This window comes from Lolium perenne, chromosome 7 (assembly GCF_019359855.2).
Source record: "Lolium perenne isolate Kyuss_39 chromosome 7, Kyuss_2.0, whole genome shotgun sequence".
Classification (NCBI taxonomy): Eukaryota; Viridiplantae; Streptophyta; class Magnoliopsida; order Poales; family Poaceae; genus Lolium; species Lolium perenne.
The window spans coordinates 168,266,532-168,285,910 of record NC_067250.2 but is presented as its reverse complement, the minus strand read 5'-3'; the positions used below and the strand labels follow the sequence as shown (position 1 = coordinate 168,285,910).

The 19,379-nt window shown below is 45.9% G+C and overlaps 2 protein-coding genes across 6 annotated transcripts; one reads left to right on the top strand and one right to left on the bottom strand.

Moving 5' to 3' along the window:
- Positions 1 to 372: 372 nt before the first annotated feature.
- On the top strand, positions 373 to 6,859 carry LOC127301011 (uncharacterized). Of its 4 annotated transcripts, none has more exons than XM_051331217.2 (13): positions 373 to 1,427; positions 1,521 to 1,553; positions 1,637 to 1,759; positions 1,847 to 1,915; positions 2,015 to 2,080; positions 2,179 to 2,250; positions 2,454 to 2,556; positions 2,645 to 2,719; positions 2,818 to 2,983; positions 3,093 to 3,162; positions 3,456 to 3,521; positions 6,178 to 6,300; positions 6,389 to 6,859. In XM_051331217.2, the coding sequence occupies exons 1-13, from the start codon at positions 833 to 835 to the stop codon at positions 6,658 to 6,660; spliced, it is 1,833 nt and encodes a 610-aa protein (XP_051187177.1). In that variant the 5' UTR covers positions 373 to 832; the 3' UTR covers positions 6,661 to 6,859. The 4 variants fall into 4 exon arrangements, with proteins under 4 accessions (XP_051187177.1, XP_051187174.1, XP_051187176.1 ...); XM_051331214.2 differs by having other exon boundaries at positions 1,847 to 1,924; XM_051331216.2 differs by having other exon boundaries at positions 374 to 1,427; positions 1,634 to 1,759.
- Positions 6,860 to 11,101: 4,242 nt separating this feature from the next.
- Positions 11,102 to 16,699, bottom strand: LOC127301010 (protein ROOT INITIATION DEFECTIVE 3). Of its 2 annotated transcripts, none has more exons than XM_051331210.2 (9): positions 16,395 to 16,699; positions 16,199 to 16,312; positions 15,976 to 16,103; positions 15,765 to 15,903; positions 15,492 to 15,688; positions 13,962 to 14,089; positions 12,092 to 12,285; positions 11,790 to 11,986; positions 11,102 to 11,449 (listed from the first exon to the last, which is right to left on the bottom strand). In XM_051331210.2, the coding sequence occupies exons 1-8, from the start codon at positions 16,605 to 16,607 to the stop codon at positions 11,831 to 11,833; spliced, it is 1,269 nt and encodes a 422-aa protein (XP_051187170.1). In that variant the 5' UTR covers positions 16,608 to 16,699; the 3' UTR covers positions 11,102 to 11,449; positions 11,790 to 11,830. The 2 variants fall into 2 exon arrangements, with proteins under 2 accessions (XP_051187170.1, XP_051187171.1); XM_051331211.2 differs by having other exon boundaries at positions 11,790 to 11,983; positions 16,395 to 16,695.
- Between the last annotated feature and the right edge of the window lie 2,680 nt (positions 16,700 to 19,379).

The window sequence follows — 19,379 nt, the reverse complement described above, 5'->3', positions numbered from 1 at the left end:
TTATTTTGTTGTAGCAGGAGCATATGCACCGTAGATCAAAATTAAATATCAGGTTTGATTCCATTCTTTAAAAGAAGTGCATTCATGTTCTTTCAATTCCTATATGACTCAAACCAAATATGCCTTTAGCCAGAGCAAAGGTTTTGCAAAAACAAGTTGCAACAAGAAAGAGTAAAAGCAGCAGAGGTTCGAAATGGTTCTTCACATGAGCATCCGTTTTTTAACCAGTACATGGGCATCAATCTGCCGCCATGCCACCACAGGAGGTCACGTCCGTGGGAAAGAGCAATGGGACGCGCACGGAAACAAATGCAACTGATTCGCCACCACCACCAGTTTCTCGTCGGCTCACTTCTCTTTCTCTCTCTCTCTTGAGACCCGAGTCCTCACCAACCAAGGCAGGCCAAGATCCCGAAGGAGACACTTGCCCCCCATCAGCTCCCAGAGCAGAGCAGAGGAGTGGAGGCACTCACGACTCACCCCACCATACCAAAAGCTCCAGTCCCTGCCGCACCCCCTCAAAAAAAGAAGGGAAACACAACCTCAGATTCGCAGCAGCGCAGCCTGCAAATGCTCTCTTCCTTGTAGCTCACTCGCTCTCTCTCTCGCACCACCCAGGTCCAGGTGACCGTCAGTCTGAGCTAGAGTGCAGCACAAGGCAGTCTGAGCAACCAGGCGGAGCAGAGGAAGAGGGGGAATTTGAGGGGGACAACACGCACGAACAGAGCAGGGCAGATCAGAGCCCCCAAACGCAAGCAACCAGCGCAGTCGCAGAGCACAAAACACGACGCCAGAGCATTGCAGAGCGTGGACGAACTACTAATCTACAAGGATGCAGCAACAGGGGGGAGGCGCGGCAGCTAGTACGAGAAGACGCCTCACGGTGCCGCGGAGGACTGCTGCGGCGGCGTCGGTGTGGGAGACGCGGATGAAGATGGACGAGGTGAAGGGTGGCGTCAAGGTCTTCAGCGAGGGCGGCGACGACGCCGATGAGGAGGGCATGCGGGTGTACAGCCGCCTGCGGCGGAATCAGAGCGATGGTGGTGGTGGCGGCAGCGGCGCGGGCGCGGGCGCGGGGACCGCCGCCGCGGCCAAGAAGAGGAGGAACTGGAAGGCGTCGGAGCCGGTCACGGCGATCGGCGAGCTGCGCAAGTCACGCTCCGACGTGGCGGCGGCGACGGGAGTGGTGGCCAAGCGGGCGGTGGCCAGGGTCACCACGCCGGAGAAGAAGGTGGCCGAGGTGAAGGAGGTGCTAGTGGTGGAGGTGCCATTGCAGCAACCCAAGAATTTTGGGGAGGAGGCAGAGGAAGACGAGGAGGAATGGGAAGAAGAGCTGGAAGCAGAGGAGGAGGAGAAGGAGGTTCTAGATCAAGATCACATGGCCATTGACGACCAAGAAACTGTACAGGCGACATCTCTTCATCAAGGCAAGAATTACTCCCCTCTGATTGTCTATGTCTGATTCGTTTCTTAAAGATTCAGTTTTCCAATTTGGATCTTGATTTGTCGTCATATTGCAGCGGATGAAGAAGATCTTGAGCCACCGACAAAAAGTGAGAGCAAATTCAGATTTTTCATTCTTTCACGGCTGTTCCTGTTTTTTCTGATGATATGGTTATCTGTTCAACTGTAGAAGGTAATAATAAGCCGGTGGCAGCGCCGGACGAAGATGAGAGAGCGGACAATTCAGAGCCGGTGAAACTTGCTGCAGCGGTTGGTTCCCGGTCGATGATCCGAGAGCCCGTCACCCCTCCTCCAGGTGAATTCCTCCTCCACGGATGAAAAAAAAAATCCAGATGAATGTTAACTCTATTTTGCTGACCTCCTCAGTTATTCCAAAATGCAGTGGATAAAAAACCGACTCCGGTGGTAATTCATCGCAAGGCGAATGCAGAGCCGGCAAGAACTTCTCCTGGTAACTTTGGTGTGTATTTTTTAAACAGAAACATTTATGCAGCATTTCCTAAGCTAAGGCTACTTCAATTGTGTTATTTTTCTTCTTGGTGTTCTCCAGAGAAGGAAGCATCGCCAGTAATTGGTCGCCGGATCCCCAAGCAAGAGCCTGTCAATACTCCTCCTGGTGAGTTCCGTTTTGCCTGCTCGGTTGGTCCTTCTCTATTCCTATTAGTCCTCTTCTTCTTTGGTTATTATACTGATGCATTGCTGTTGGTCCTGAAGTGGAAGAGTATGAGGAAATTCAGGGAAGGCCATCAGCACCTAGCAGAAGCAATGGAAGAATGCAGAACATTGGTTAGTGATCTATGGTTTTAAAAGTTACGCTTTGTTCCATAATATAAGATGTTGTTACAACCAATATACTCATATGTTGATTATAATAACATCTTATATTATGAGACGGTGGGAATGTAAATTTGGTGCTTTTCCGCTTCTTTCATGTTTAAAGAATTGGAGTTGCTAAGATTTTTGTTGTGTTTTGGTTCCTTTCTTTTCAGTGGATTTAGTAATGTGGAGAGATGTGTCTAAGTCTGCATTTGTATTTGGATTTGGGACTTTCTTGCTCATATCCTGTTCCTATGCCAAAGACCTAAATTTTAAGTAAGTCACTGTTCAGTATTGTTACCCTGAAGCTACAAAAAAAAAAGTGAATTTATCTAACATTCCCTTCAAATCTCTAAATTCACAGCACAATAACAGCAGTTTCATATCTAGGCCTAGTCTACCTTGGGCTAAGATTCCTTGCCAAGTCCATACTTAACAGGTAACAAATTTCTCCAAATTAACTACCCACCTTTATAAACTATCCAATAATTTCCTGCTTAATAACATAATACTATCCACCTTGGTGTTGAAATGTAGAGGTGAAAGTGTGGAGTGTGATGATGAGAGGACTGGTGGGAGGTACCACCACCTGGTAGGGGAGGAGGATGCCATCTGGCTGTTGAGGCTTGTGCTGCCCTACGTCAATGAGGTGCTCCTGAATCTCAGGTCTCTCTTCTCCGGTGAGCCAGCAACAACCATGAAGGTAAAAAAGAAGCTGCCTCTCCTCCTGTACCAGCAGCTAGTCTTCACTGGCATAGATGCATGCATGCATCCCTAGATTTGTACTGACAGAGTGACACATGTGCCTGCAGCTGGCACTGCTGCTATTTGCAATGGCCCGGTGTGGCAACTTTGTCACCCTCTGGACCCTGGCCAAACTGGGTAAGTACCACCATCATGTACATTCTTTCTTCTCTCTTGAGCCTCTTCTGTTTCTTCAATTTACCAAGCACACCCAGAAGTGGTCAAATACTGAAACCATTCATAGGTTGAAAGGAAACTGAATAATTGATGCATGCATGTATGGACATCTCTTATTGTAGAAAATGCAAATGACAACCTCTGATATACAGCCTAGCTTTGGCTGTATATGTGTTTCTGTATGTAGGACCACAAGCATGAACTAGTGCTATTACTGACTTTTTTGTACCTGTGATCTGTGGGTGGTTCTGCAGTGTTCTTTGGCATCTTCATCATTCCAAAGGTGTGCTCTTCTTACTCCACGCAGCTCGCAAGATATGGTAAGTGAAATGAAAGCTCTCCTACACTTTTCTTCCCAAAATGTTATTTTTTAGAGTAGGCCTAGGAGTACCTTAGCTCTATAGAAGGCAGAAGTATTTACCAGATTCTGACAGAGATCACAAATCGATCTAGTCAGACACACCCAAAGAACATAGATACAACTACACATGATCAACATCACCTGCACCTCAGTGGACGATAAATAGACGCCACTGGATTTCCTCCGTGGGTGGGCCCGCTTATCTTATCGCAGACACCATTTTGCAAGTTTTTGGATACCTTAGTTTCGTTCATAGGGATAGCTGCTTTGTGTTTTACAAGATTTGTGGTTGTTGGATCCAAGTTTTCTCCCATCCAACATTGGTACACTACTTTACTGGTCCCCAAAGCCACAGCCCACAGGAGCATGTGCTAGGTAGAGGGACTATGTAAAATTAATGACCAAGGTAAATAGCTGAGCAGGACAGAAGGATTATATTAAGACAGGTACATTTGGGTACTAGTATCACGGTTCAGATTCCCTGCAACGCCAGTATATGTCTTTGTTGCAGTGAGTACTCCCTTCTCTTTGAGACTACTCCCTTTGCGCTTAGTTTGGCTTGTGAGTTATGGTCTCTACTAAAGCCAGATAAGAACTGTTTGTTATGGATAATAGGTGAAGCCGAGCGCGGAAATTCAATTCAGCTCTTGGGTGCATATGCTCCCTCCACCCAAAAAACATATTTTTAATTATCAAAAAAAAATTAACAAATTTTTTTGCATGTACATCTCGACAATCTATGTGCGTTCGTGCAGTTTCATGAAAAACCGATATTTTTTGTGATCGATGTAAAAAAGACAAAACAAGTCTCACAAAATGCCTTATTTTTAGCACTAAATTTTGTCTTTTTTACACAGCTCAAACTACAAGTTGATTTTTCATGGAAAGACTTTGTGCGTATTTAGCATGTTAAGATGTACACGTGAATTTTTCGTTTGGAATTTTTAACATTTCAAAATGTATCAAAGTTACAGTTCAAACTAAAGAGAGCATATGCACCCAGGAGCCGACTACTAGTTAATTTGCAGTTCAAAACCTTGCTTTTAATTATTTCAAGGAAAACCGACTACTAGTTAATTTGCACTCCTCAGCCCGTACATTAGTTACTGCAGTAGTAATAAACCAAGAACAGGGTGTACTTAGACACAGGCTATGTTACTGGCGGTAAAACATATTAAACGAGCGACTTCTGTTTATCCAGTAACAAAGCATACATTAGCCAGTAAATAATTAAGAGGCTAGCCAGAGCCAGCGGTACTATATAGCTGTTGTGGAAGATGTAGAAAGTAATAATCATCCAGTAACTTTATTAGATGATAATTTGGTAACTTTCCTCTTTGGAGGAAAAGTAAGTAAAGTATATAACCATAGGTAACTTTTGCGTCGGTGAGGGAGCATGGACGGTTATTCCTGCTAGCTGCTACCTTTTGCACGTGCAAGGTGGTCAATATAGGCTTGATTGTTGTTGTTGCGATGGCTCAAGCTAAAAGGATATGAAATTGCTGTACCAGGTGACCCACACCTTGTTTCCTTTTCTTTTTGATGGGAAAGTGAAACGAATCTCACTAACGGCCAACATTAGTCTCATCATTGGTGTCGTCAAGGATTAATTCAGTGATAAAAAAGTATGCCGCATGTTATGGGTAATTAAAATAAATTTGGTTGTGTCAGCTTTTGAACCTACTCTTGCACTTTACCGCTGTTTCGGCTATAGTAGCTTTGCCTTCTCTTCTGAATTGGATTGAACAGTAACTTATTATTAGTTAGCCACTAATTGTGGATTAGTAGATCGAATCCCGACCCTCCGTTTAGCATCTCTAGATACAATCCCCACTCCATTCCGAGGGGCCTTCTGTTTGTTCACCATCCCTCTTAACAATAATACATCAATAATATTACTAGCTGACATTCTTCAAGATATTAGGTTCATGATTCGTTTGATATGCTCATTATATCTGCTTCTCATCAAACAACCATAGAGAATATTGTAGATGTTATAAGTGATGTTGTTGTTCTACCACTTCTTTAGCCATAACAAAGTGGAAGCAGCAATCATGTGATAAAGCTGATTGTGATGATGAATGTTGCATCACAGGTAGTTTAACGAGACTATCAGAATCATCAAGTCCAATGACTTCACTAATTAGTGAAGGTGGAGTATAGATAGCTTGTCGCTGTCCAAACATAGGTGTGCCCAAATGAAATGTTCATTCAGAGGGACAAGAAGAAACATATATCATGACTACTCCCTCCATCTTTTGTCCAAATGACATCGATTAGGTTACTTAAAAACATGGACCCAACGTTACTTATGCCTAATCATGGTTGCCAATTCTCTCTGTTGTCCAAAAGAAAAAAGTAAGACACCATTAACCAACCCGACAACAAAACACTGTGGGCGAACAGCAATTAGTTGAAAGATCATGTCACCTCTGAGTCTGACTAAGAAAAACAAGTCGACCATAAGCCCATGTTGCCTAGGCCACTCTCAAAGGAAAGAGAGAAAGAAATAAAGAGATACAGAATCAGCTGATGAAATTAAGGAGATGATTTAGGAATTATTTTCAATCGTTGTTGCACAATTTGCTAACTGAACTGATTTGCACGCACGGCAGGCAAATTTTGGCTGGAGAGGTTCAGGGATGCATGGGAGTCTTGCTCCCACAAGAAGGCGGTGGTGGCAGCCGTCTTCACCCTCGTCTGGAACGTCTCGTCCACAGTGGCTCGTGTCTGGGCTGGTAACTAATTAACCTCTTCTACCCGTGCAGCGCATGCCATCCTTGACAAAATGCTAGTAACTGTAATACATTTGGCATTATTGTGCAGTGTTCATGCTGGTGGTGGCGATGAAATGCTACCAGCAGCGCATGATGGAATTCGGCTGGAGCAGCTCGGTTGAGGAGGCTTCTGACGAAGCAGCCAACGATGATGGGTCGCAGCAGCAGCAGCAAGGCGCTGCCACCAAACCTGACCCGACAGCGAAGGCTCACGGTCACGAGTCACAGGGCTTTGTGGCGGCACGGAATCGGCGAACACCTGTCTCCGGCGATTTTGCCAGGGAGAGGCTGAGGGCGAGAGGCGGCATCCAGCCTAGGTGATAATAAGTTGTCTACGCCGGACATTACCGTCTGTGTTGTTGTAATTTTGAAGTATTTCGCAGTGGCAAAGCAATAATAGTGCCGATCGACAAATAGCGCACCCCCCTCAAAAAAAAAAAAATCACACTACACAACCGTGTTAAAATGATGGTATCTGTGTCAAAATCTCTTAAAGTCAATAGAGTTAAATTACATTTCAGCACCTCCTAACTGATGGATAGACAAATGCATCAATGCTTGGAGAATTATTTGAGATGCATGGCATTTGCACGACCAAGTAAATGGGCTTCCTATGGCTGAATGGTGGTCTAACCCAAGTTTATTGAATATATAGAAGAAGGAGCCTTGTCCTCATCGATCTAGCGGATGAGTCGTGTTCCGGAAGGCTCAGCCGGCGCTCCATTGGGCGAACCAAGCCTGGAGATTGGGTGGAATTCGGTCGTGCGTACTCGTGTTTTTCTCTGGCCGTTTGGTTTCAGAGGGAGCGATTCAAATCTCTGCTGGCGGTTATTATCATGGAACACGTTCTCGTTTCGTGGTGCTGGCGGAGAATGACATGGAAGCCGAGATCTTAGGTCTTGCAACGGTGACTCGAGTCTTGGTGCCGAGGAGGATTTGGCTTGGTGATCTGTGATTTGGAGCAGCGGCATGAGTGGGGGTGACGGTAGGAGAAGTTCAAACGCTTACCTTTCAGGGTGAAAATCCAAGGTCTGGCCTTAATTGGTTGTGCCTGACAATGTCCTTGTTGAAGGCATTATTTTGAGAGTGAGGATTTCTTCAGGTGAAAACCTAAGATCTATGATCGGATGACGACAGCGTTTGTGCATTGTTACCTTTTTGGAGCCGTCGTTTTGGAGAAGCTGAACTTCTGGTGTTGTCTTGGTGGTGTTAGTATTGCTGTTTTCAAGGATTAGATCGTTGTAGCGGGATTTTTTTTTAAATTCTTCTTTCTTTTTTGGATTGTGTGCATCCGTAATACGGCTAGGGCAGTCATTGTTGCAGAGGCTGGGTGTAATTGGTATCTCTGTGATATTAATATATGTTTTTTGTCAAAAAAATAGAAGAAGGAACCGGATGGCTCATACAACGCCTGAAATGGCTTTGGCTTCCCTCCTCATGCTAGTCTCGTGGGAGCTTTGAAATGAGAGAAGAGCAAGAACTTTCAAGAATGTGAGCACGATGCCCACGACCATCTTGGACGAAATCAAGATGGAAGCGCGGACTTGGGTGGTTGCTGCGGCTAAGCATTTGGGTCACTTAATTTCGGGAAAGTAGGATTTTGTGTGGAGGTGGCTGGTTTGTACTTAAACTTGTTACCTAAAACTTCTCCTTATTTAATTAATTAAGGCTCTTTTGCTTGTCTTAAAAAAAAACGCCTGAAACGGTAGGTTAATGTTGTCAACACATGGGGTGGATAGCTCCCCGCAGGTAAGCCTACTCCCCTAGAGTGGGTTTGGCTCCGGAAAGCCAAAGCTCTTGGAGCAGAACAACCTAGCTAAGTGCCACCTATCAAACTCCTCTTCTAATAGCTAAGCGCCACCATTCAACACATCACTCAATAGTCAATATGACATCATTTCAAGCTTTATAGGGATTTCCTCCCCGTCCAATAGTTAAAATAAATTTGCTGGTAGAGCCTTCCGCCAAAAGTGATTCAACAAATCAGCAAATGAAAACATTCCTCGGCTCACCAAAGACAATCTGACAAGAGCACATGAAAGAATGAAACACTATGTAGACAAGCATAGATCTGAAAGGGTATCCAATGTTGGTGATGTGGTCTATCTTAAGATACAGCAGCAATATAAACACACTTTCTTGAGCATTCATAGGTTGGAAACTCGATTGCACCTATGATGGCCTCTAATATATTCTAGAAAAACCACTTGGGCCCCGTTTGGTTCCCCGTATTTTAGTATAAAACGGTGTAATATTTACGGACCTGGTCAGGCCACACTAAATTTCGGGCATGGAAGAGAAAACCTCGCCCTGGATGGTAATCAAAACGTCATCCAAGTTGAGAACCAACCCGAGGTTGGGTGGCTAGGAGGATGGTTGTATCTCCAGCCCACCAGAGTTCAAACCCCAGGTTTGACATCTGTGTGTCTCATAAAGGCGGAATATTCATTCAGTGGGAGGCGACGTTCCCGTCGACAGCGAGGCGCCTGTGGTGACTTCGTCAATTTCAAGATCCAATCCGCCGGCTCAGTCTTCCGGAGGTACTCATAGGGGTAGGGTGTGCGTGTGTGCGATCATAGGGATGAGTGTATACGCGTGTATATGAGCGTCTGCGTTTGTACTGTGTTTCTCAAAAAAAAAAAAAACGCCATCCAAGCAGGCCCTTGGTGATTTTGTGGTACCATTTAAACAAATACCCCTCAATAATTAACAAGGCAACATCTCAGGTAGCTCTTTTTTTTTTGAAATTCCTTCGGGTGGAAACCCGACAAAGCTGCTATAAATAACTGGAGTACAAGGAGACCCTAAGAGATACAAAGAATTACATAGGGTGATAGGGGTCTAGGAAATAAGCAGAGAGGACCCTAAAAGAAAAAGAAAAACGCGATCAAGTCCTCCATCTTCCTCCTCCAGATCGAGCTCGGACGACGGACTGCGCCATCATCTCCGGGGACAAACCACTTGGAGACAAAGCACAGGAGAAACACCGTTGGCCGGAGCAGAGCAGCGGCGGAGCGACAGCCCTACTATCATTCAGTCCGACGCCAAAAAGCATCGGAGAGGAGCTCCTCTTCGAAGTCGTCGCCGACATCAATCAACTCCCGCAACCAAGCCACCACCATGGGGCTTGAGCAAGCGAGAGAGAGAGAGAGTCAGCCGCGACGAGTACTGCGTCATCAGCTAGATGGAGAAGCACGGCTGCATGGCACCTCCCGCCCCCTCGCCTCCACGGCCGGTCAGGCCGGAAGAAACCAAGCAGTCCGCCTCCGCGCCCACCTCCCCCGCCACCATGGCCGGCCAAGGAGGCAACCTTCTCATCAGCTGCTGACTCCTAGGCGCCTTATCAAAGAGCGCAACCGTCGACGAGCTCCAGTCCAAGATCCCCCATGGATTTGGAGGGAGGCCGCCAGCGACGGGCCGCCTGGTGCCGTGCCGGAGCACCAGAGAGGCACTCAGCCCCTGTCACCTCCAGATCAAGCCCTTGACGACGACTCCGACCAACCCCCCTCACCACCAAGGCCGGCCAGGAGCGGAAGAAGAGGCGCCATGAGGAGCTCGAGGGAGATGACGATGGCCTTATTACAGAGATCGGTCGAGAAGGAGGCTCCCTGAACTCCGGCCGCCGGAGCATAGAGGGACGACGCCAGCACTCGGCCCGTTCTGGATCTGGCCGCGAAACCAGAGCTTCCACTCTAAACCTAACCAGCAAACCGTCGGGAAACTACTCCTATCCTAGGAAACTACTCCAGCGCCTCACCTCCGGCCGGCATCACCGTCGGAGGGGCTCGGGATCAGGCCGGATCTCACGGATTTGCCTCTGGCTACTGTAGCAGGCTGAGAGAGGAGACGGGGGGAAGTGTCCAGCCAAGTGTATCTCAGGTAGCTCTAAGGAGGCAACGTTTTCATATCGACAATTTTCATGTTTATGTATTCTTTATTTGAGACCATTCTGAGGACATGAAATTCAATTTTCGGAAATAAAACTGCCATTTGTCCTCCACTTTTATGTCAAACTTGAAGATGGAAACCACCTGCAAAACCTAGAACACAACGAAAACCAACAATTAGCAATTATGACCAATAAAGATTATAAATAGGTTATACATTTCTCCTATAAATGTTCAAATACTAACCGGGCATGCAAGGGCTCTGAGAGGGGCAAAACAATCTCGTTCACCCATTTCACGTGCGACAGTAGAACTAGAGTACGTGATAGAAAGAAAGCTCGTTTCCAGATTTTAAGGTGATTTATAGTTGTTCAAGGGTTCTAGCTTCATATTTTCCCTCGTGGTATAAACCTAGACGCCACTTGTTTATATGGTTCAAGGCTCCTACTTTTTTTTGACAGAAATTGAAGTCTTAAAAGATTCCCAAAAAACATACAACTGTAGCTGCAAATTGTCTAAACCCAATGTTCATCTGTCGATAGGTTCTAATCCTATCAGAGGCGCGGGCGCGCCAGTGGGGGATCATGTGCTATGAATGGGTGATTCGGGACCAACGAGGCAGACAGAGATACCGCAAGCGGGTCTCAAACAACGAGCAGACGTTGAGTGTGGATTGCACGTAATTTCAGTCTGGCCTAACACTACTCGTCATCGGATTTCAAACAGTAGTAGCACATTTATTTGGTCAGGTGCCAAACCATTCTGTAGGGAGCTAGTCTCAAAGCAGCTCAAGACTTGCAAGCTGCAACCATACCTAGAAAACCAAGCCGAACAAACATGATACCGAGCCAGACATTTTACTTGTCATATATTGCTTCATAAACGGGTAAAGGAAATCCATTCACTAACGCAGTACCATATTTTAAGCAAAAATCTTCACTTCTGATTACTCAGTATAATCACAGTTTCAGATGTCCCATCTACTACCAATCATTTTGTTCCATTTAAATATCTTTCCATTTCTAGTATTACTCTTCCACATGTCAATTGATATAACTACTTCGTTGTTTCAAAAAACTCATCCTTTCAGTTCACCTGTCAGCACATCAAGAGGTATGATCTTCATTGTTTCTAAGAACTCATCTTCTGCATCCGCAGAGTTCCCAGGCTTTATAGTTGAATACCAGCTCATTTGTTGGCGACACAATTTCACCACAGGCATCCTGCACAATGATCCAAAAACATAAATTGGCAGGGACAACAAATAACAGCAGAAAACATATGCAGACAAGCATCCTGCGCAATGATCCAAAAACATAAACTGCCAGGGACACCAAATAAGAGCAGAACATATTCAGATGTTTTGATTCTGGCAAAAAAAAATAACCAATGAGTTTCACCAGCAAGAATTTTCTTCAGCTACATAAATCTACAAATGTTGAAGGCATATTACCATCTGATCTGTTTTGAGCTCACAAGATGACCGCTGATAAATAATTACTTTCTTTCCTCATTCCCCACTATTAATTGAACAACAGAAGAGAAATATTAGGCAGTTCTCACCTAACTTACGGTAATAATCTGTAATATCCAGTCTTGAGGTATCATATGTCCATTGAAGATGGCATCTGACCAAGAACCTCATGCACAAAAAGATCCTGCAATTCCAGGTATTTACTTCTCCATTCTTCCCCCTGTTCATTAGGTGCCCCATTGGGAGTGCTCGCCCCAGAATCAAATAACCTAGAACTGCCATGCTGCTGGATCAAAGTATGACAAATAAGACACAACAGAAAGAAACATGGAAACGAAAGGTTAACAATCAATTTTTGCACCAAATGTAAGGAAATACAAGATCAGCTGACCTGAGTTGCATCCAAGAGGTGCTCTAGAAGGTTAGAGCTGAGATTTCCAGCAATGTGAACATCGTTTTCAGGGTGGGGCAGAATTACAGCTCGTGGTTCAACTTCGCCATTTGCTGCGCACACTTTACGCAATGATTGTAGAGGTGGTAAATTCACTCTTTTGGGTGTTACTATGAGAACATTTGTTACTGGACCTGTTATACAAGATTTTTATCAAAACCTCAAAAAGACTATTTCCTTTGACATGGTTCAGAAACAAAATACATAGATGAATGGTCCGATAATATGGTGAGTTGTTAAGGCAAACAATCAGTTCAAATAAAAAAATTATCACTCTTTTGGGGCTACTTACGTGCATCTGTATCAGTTGAGTTGTCAAGGCAAACAATCAGTTCAAATAAGATGTATATCACTCTTTTGGGGCTAATCACGTGCATCTGTATCAGTTGAGTTGTCAAGGCAAACAATCAGTTCAAATGACTCAATGGTGTCTGCCAATCTGGTGATTGCTTACTGCTTTCCTCCTTTTGGAGTTTGTTACTCATTATACATGGTCAGGATATTAATTGTACACACAAATGTTACCTCAACGGTGTCTGCCACTCTAGGGATCGCAAAATCATGTACACAATTAGCCGGCTGTTACCCCCCTGATGTTATTGATCAGTCACTCCTTTCCTCATTTTGTGGGTTTTACTTATCAGATGGTGAGGATATTAATTATAGACACAAATGTTCTCCACGTACAAATCTTGTCAGTCAGTTTACATGGTCCATGCTACAGAATCTGGATAAAGTTGGTACTTTTAGTAGCTGTGGGTCACTGGTACACCACAATCTGTTGTGGTGGCCAGCTGCAATGTGCACAACAAACATTCAATGGTTTGGTAGGCTGCTGAGGACTGAGGGCATAGAATGATGTGTTATCCAGCATGAATTACGAAGTATTAAACAAATCAGAATTGAACACCAAAGTGGCACGTACAATTTTCTTATTTGCCATTGACAAAGTCGCATTGTTTCACTTAGAAAAAGCGACATCACACTACAATACAAAGTACCAAAATACAAATTTGCCCTTATATCTTTTAATAACCACTCACTCCGTCCCACTAATATATACCACCAAATTATATAGCTTCAGAATGTACAAATGGTATCGTTGCATTTGTCTTGCAAATTCTTTCATTTCATATATACTTATAGTATTTTTGTGCATATATTATAAGTGCAAACCATAGTCAAAGTAATAACTTGTTGACCTGCAAAATTTAAGGGCACGTTACATTTTGGAACAGAGGGAGTACCTTAAATTTAAGATGCTCAAGTTCTCCATGGTGACTGGTGAGTCTCAAGCAAAACTAAGGTTTGATTAAAACCCAAAAATGCTTACATCTGCTGTCCATGGGGCCTTTTTTTAATTATAACTTCATACAGCTACAATCGTTTCTCTTCAGTAAAGAAAACTTACGAAAAAGTTGTTTGAGCTTCTGAATCGACATAGCAAGTCATATTGTAGGATGGACTGATACATTTTACTTTAGGTAAAGTATCCTAGGGCAAGACCTAATTGTTCATACAAATGAAGCACACTGAAAAATAAGAAAGGCAACAAACTATACTCGTGTCAATCTATGCAAGGTGCCAACATCAAATATCATTTTGTTTCCTTTTTTTGCGGGGGATCTCGTTTGCTTTTCACATAGGAGTGTTTCTACTTTACAGTCACAACCACAAGTAAATATCAAGTTCTCTCTCTCAAGAAAAAAAAAGTAGATAAAATATAAACTCCATAGTCCATGATAATGAAGAATACATGTCAAACAAGTTTGAAGAGAAAAGGATCGAGTGCGGAAAATAAACTATGAACCTTGGGAGTGTTTGAATTTCCGGGTTACTTGCTGACTTCTGGTATCCCAAACCCGAACATGGCCATCCTCCGATCCAGAGACTAGCAGAAGCCCATCAGTGCTTGATGCTAAGCTCGTTACGGCCTTGCTGAACAAGTAACACAAATCACCAGGATCAAGTAAGAAGTCTTGCAACACAAATAACAGGAGATTTGAATTGAAGCGACTCAAACTAACAGTAGAGTTAGTTGTTAACATCTTAACTTATGCAGCTAATCAAAGTACATATCTCCATTTAAAGGGCAAAGTAGACTTCTATATGAGTCATGAAGTATTAGCTCAATGAAATAATAAATAAAAAATCACGAAAAAGTACCAATAGTAATCGATTGGAAGTGAATGACAGTTATCATATTTCTTTACTGCTCCTGGGTGCCTATACCAGTGCCCAAGAGCAGCACAGGACCAGCAGTCTTATACAAGCTCACAGGACATAATCTCTGTGAACAAGAGACCATTCAAGTACTTCCGTTTACACTTTGCGTTCATGGACCTCACTTTTACCAGTTATATTGGTGTTGACGTTTTCGTAAGTGAGTTGGATGAGTATATTTTAGATGATGCATTTTGTCAGGGCTAGTTCATGTCTAGTAGAGGTGTCAACGTTACTAGCATGGTTCAAAAAGCGTACGCCTAGGTACGCTTAAGCGCGCTTAAGCGCTGAGCGGTTGCCTTCCGCTTCGCTTTTGGCCTAAGCGTTCGATTAAGTGAGACAGGGAATCTGGTCATATTTTGTGCTAGAATCTCCTCTATGCGAGTGTTCGTGTGTTGCCTGTGTTGCTCTGCTCCTTGCTCGACGCATTGATGCTATGTTAATTTGATTAGGTCTTGCTTAGCTGCTTGCTACTCCAGTACTGCTTAGCTGCTTGTTTGTGTTTGTTCCATTGTTTGCTTAGATGCTTATTTGTGTTTGTTACATTGTTTGCTTAGCTGCTTGCCTCTATAAGAAAATTGGAGCAAAACCGAGGCTAACCAAGGTATTAATCCTCTTGTTTCTCAGAAATGTAGCATTACATGCTTAAGATAAAAATTTACAGCATATTATAGGGTTATATGTGCCCATTTTGACTTCCTGTTTCATATTGTTTCATGTTCGTACAATTTTAGCCTGAGCGCTTAAGTCGCGCTTAAGCTCGCTTAAGCAACAGTTCCTCTAAGCAGTGCCTCACCGCTCGCTTAGCGCCTAGCGCTTTTTTGAACCTTGGTTACTAGGCATACCAATTGACTTCAACAATACTAGGCTATAAATTTATAAGATAATTTAAAAAATCAAACAAGATACAGCAAGAAAAGAAAAGAAGCTAATAGACCGAGTTTGAAACAGCAAGTTCAGATTTCTACAGCCAAGTTACAGCTCAAGCATACAAGACAAAATTCTAACCTGTGTACTCTCAGAAGACATAAGAGAAATTCTAGTCTGCATAATAGAGCTATTTACATCACATTATAAAAGAGAGACTGGTAAAATAAGACTAGGACAGTAAGCAAACCTGTGGTCATCCAAAGCCCCGAGAATAGATGAATCGTCACGGCCCTGAGAGGGGTCAACTCCCATAGCAGTAACATATATCTTTCCATCTCTGCCACCAGCATAGAAAATATGACTTCTTGGGTCTACTTCAACAGAATCAATGATGGCAGGAAATGAAATACTTCTTAGCATTCTGCCCTCAGATAGACTCCATATCTGGGGAAAGAAAAACAAATACAAGCATTGAGTCCATAATTAGGCTACAACTAAAAAAAGCAAATTGAATACGCACTTTACACGTGCGGTCCTCGGAAGATGACACAGCAATTGCTCCATGAAAACAAGCAACATCAGTTACAGGAAGTGCGTGTTGATTAAAGTTGTACAGGTATGGAGTCTTCGCCTCCAACCTTGATTGTTCATCAAGCATCCTGCAATCAACACCCGATTAAACAATGTGCTACAAATAGTTCCCTCAACTTTAGTCTCAACAAAACACATACGTGAGAAGATCCCAAACTTTGATGCTCCCATCTTCAGACCCTGAGACAAGTAACAAGTCATAGAGGGCTAGACACCTAACGTCACGATAGTGAGCATGCCATTGGACAAGCAGCTCTCCACTTGCCACCTACACAAAACAAGAGAAAATAACAGGTGTAAGCTGGATCAACTTTTCACCGTTAACTGTTTCACCACAGAACCTAGAAACCATAATTCCCTCACCTCCCAAAAGAAAATGTCACCGGAAATACCGCCGCCGATGAGATAGTTCCCCTCCGGATCAGCAATGAGCACGCGGATTGGCTCTGCGGGGAAGCTCTTCACGGCCACCTGGGGCTGCAGTTGGAACCAAGAACACAAGCTCAGGCTAGGTTTGGAGTTTCAGTAAGCAAGGTCAGTTTTGCAAAAGGGCGCTTACCTTGTCCCAGTGGTAGTAGTGGATGGGGGCGGAGTTGCCGGCGGGAGCTTGAGCGGCAGCGAGGAAACGGTCGGCGACGGCGGTGATGGCACGTGGCCGGGAAGAGCAGGGCCGGTGGCGGATAGCCTCGGCGCCCGTGCGGAGATCCCACGCGGCCACGCCGGCGTCGGCAGAGGAAGCCGCGAGCACCAGCTGCTGCGACGGCGGCGCCATAGGGATGGGGAGAAGAGGCTATGGTTTAGGGTTTTGAGGATTTAGGGTCGAATGGGAAGGTTTTGCTCCAGTCGCATCCCCAAATAGTTCACCTGACCACTTCCACCCGTGTATTCCAAAACCCTCCTTAGAGCTCCACCGGCCCCGATAGCGTTCTGGGAGCGGCAGCGAAAATAGACTCACACCAGCGCGCTTTAAATAGGCGCCGGCGCTTTTTCGAACCTAATAGAAGCATCGGCAACCCTAGCCGGCCCCTCACGGCACAACGGTTTTCGTAGGTGGGGGCTCCTTGTCAGCGAGAGGATGCGACGGTTCGCATCGGATACGACGCGGGAAAGTTGGTTGTCGCCGTTAATGGCCTCCCGCGCGGAAACCCAAGCGGCGATGAGGGCGGCGACTGGCCATGCGGCGTCCACCTACCTTACCCACGCACCTTCAATGTGCGTCACCCACCTCCCTTAAAACCACCTCGGCGCGCACTTCTCTTCTTCCCCGCCTTCCAACCCTAGCCGTCGCCGTCGCAATCGCCGGGCAAAACCTCCCACGCACCCACCGACGATGTGGCACAACGACGAGGTTGGCGGCAGCGGCGGCGGCGTGCTCTGCTCGTTGCAGCTCAGCCTCGACGGGTGTATCAGCGCATCCCCATGCCAGCACAATACAAACTGCCGCACGGCTGGCACGTCTCCAACGCCGGCTTCGTCGTGCCACCGTCGCCACCGGCAGGACCACAGACACGAGCCCTCGCCAGGGAACAGCGGAACCTGATGACGTCGGCGGGGAGGAACTTGCCGAACAACGCGCTCGACAGCCCGACCTTGCAGCGGAGATTCGAAGATAAGCGCGCCGTCGAGCTCGCGCGGGCGGCCGACCGCTCGCGCGGCCGCTTCAACACCGTCGGCCGCCGTGCCTAGCGGCACGGCCGCGACGTCGACACCACGATGCGCCGCACGGCTTCCGCCAGTGCGTTCGCGGTGACCCACCCATTGTACTTCTCACAGGCGGCGTGCACGCCGGAAAGGACCGCGGCGTCCGGAAGCTTGCGCACCAGATCGTCAGCAGCCGTCGCGCGCACGCGCTCGGCCGCGCCCGCGCCTCCTTCCGGAGGCGTCGTCATCCGCGACGGGGCGAGGCGCACGTCCTCTGCTCTGGCCCGTCGGACGACGAGGTCAGGCCACCGCCGCCACCTCAAGGAGGAGGACGCCACGGCCTCGCCACCACTTCCGCTGGCAAAGAAGAAGCAATGGTGGGAGATGGATGAAGAGGCGCAGGCGGCCCTCCGTGGCGGCGACGACCCGGAGGAGTTCCTCGGCTAGAACTTCATCGTCGGCCGCTCCGAAGACGAGGACTACCGGCAGATCACGATGGACCCGCGGAAGGCTGCGGTGTGGTCCGCCAGGTACCATGGCGCCAACTTCGTCGACCTCACCGGGCCTTCCGAGCTGTCGGCGCCAAGGGAGGAGAAGGTCGCCACCGCCGACGACTGGTCCTTCAGGCCATCCAGTGACGACGGTGACGACGACGATGACCTGGACTTCAGCACGTTCGACTCACGGCTCCGCTAGACTTTTTTTTTTAGTTTTTTTAGTTTAAATTCGAGTTACTTTTGTATAAATTTCGTTCGGATTTCGTATGAATATCGTTTTAAAATTTTCATTTTAAGTTTCAAATTCTATCGTGGCTGGCGTATGGGGGTGTGGGAGTAGCATCCCGAAATAGAGGATGCTCTGCTGGTATCCCCCCATACGGCAGTGCTGGCACCCCTGTCGGCGCCTATTTGGGGACCGCCGGTGGAGATGCACTTATAGAGTGTCTGGTGCCCCGAGCACATTTTTACTACACAGAAAACGCTGCAGGGGTGCCGGACTCAACGAAAAACCAGATTGCGAGTGGTGCGCCAGCTTCACCAGTGACACAAACCAACGCGCGTGGGGGTTTTATGATGTCGCCTACGATCAAGCAGCGTAATGGCCACACAACTTTCCTAGTGAACCGCACAGTTTTACCAGTCGGCGCAGCGAAGCGTCGTGTCTCGCATGGTTGCGTGGCCATCTACGGTGCCCCAGCATACCACTGCATGGTGTAGTACGCAAGTCGTTGATATAACACAAGTGAAACACCGTTTCACTCATATTACATCCCTCAGAGTGGTACAACAGAAACATATGCGAGTCCAAGGCATGTCTATAGAAGTACACAAAAACTCTTTATAGAAGATCAACATAGCCTCATACTTTACAGTGAGGTAAAATTGCAAATAAAGCTCCAAAAGAATAACTCGTAGTCTAACTTGTTGCTAACTCTAGCTCTAGAGCTACTTGGCTTGCTATAGAACTCTAGCTACTTAGGTGCTAGGATTTAGGAAATGATTCCCTTATATTACTAGTCTAGGTTTCCCCTCTAGCCGATGCAGAAGTTGACTTCATTGAATTCATTGATCGGGTTCTCCATCTCGTTGTACTTGACTCCTTTGTCTTCGAGTTCCAAGGTAGTTTCCCCTTCGGTGACTCCACAACTAAGCAGGGGATTCAAAGAGGGATGAGTACAACGTACTCAGCAAGTTCATTATAGGAAATAGGTGTATCATGCACTAGCTATAGCTACAGACCAGAAAGTCATAGGCGAATGCAAGTTTTCGTAAACATTTCTTCAAAAGGTTTATTTTATTCTGAAAAACTATGTCCGTCAGTCTTCACAGGTTGACGAGAACTTCATGGAGTTCTTTTCCTGCCGCGTTCGTAGTTCCTTCCCGAAACAGGGAGTGACAAGTCA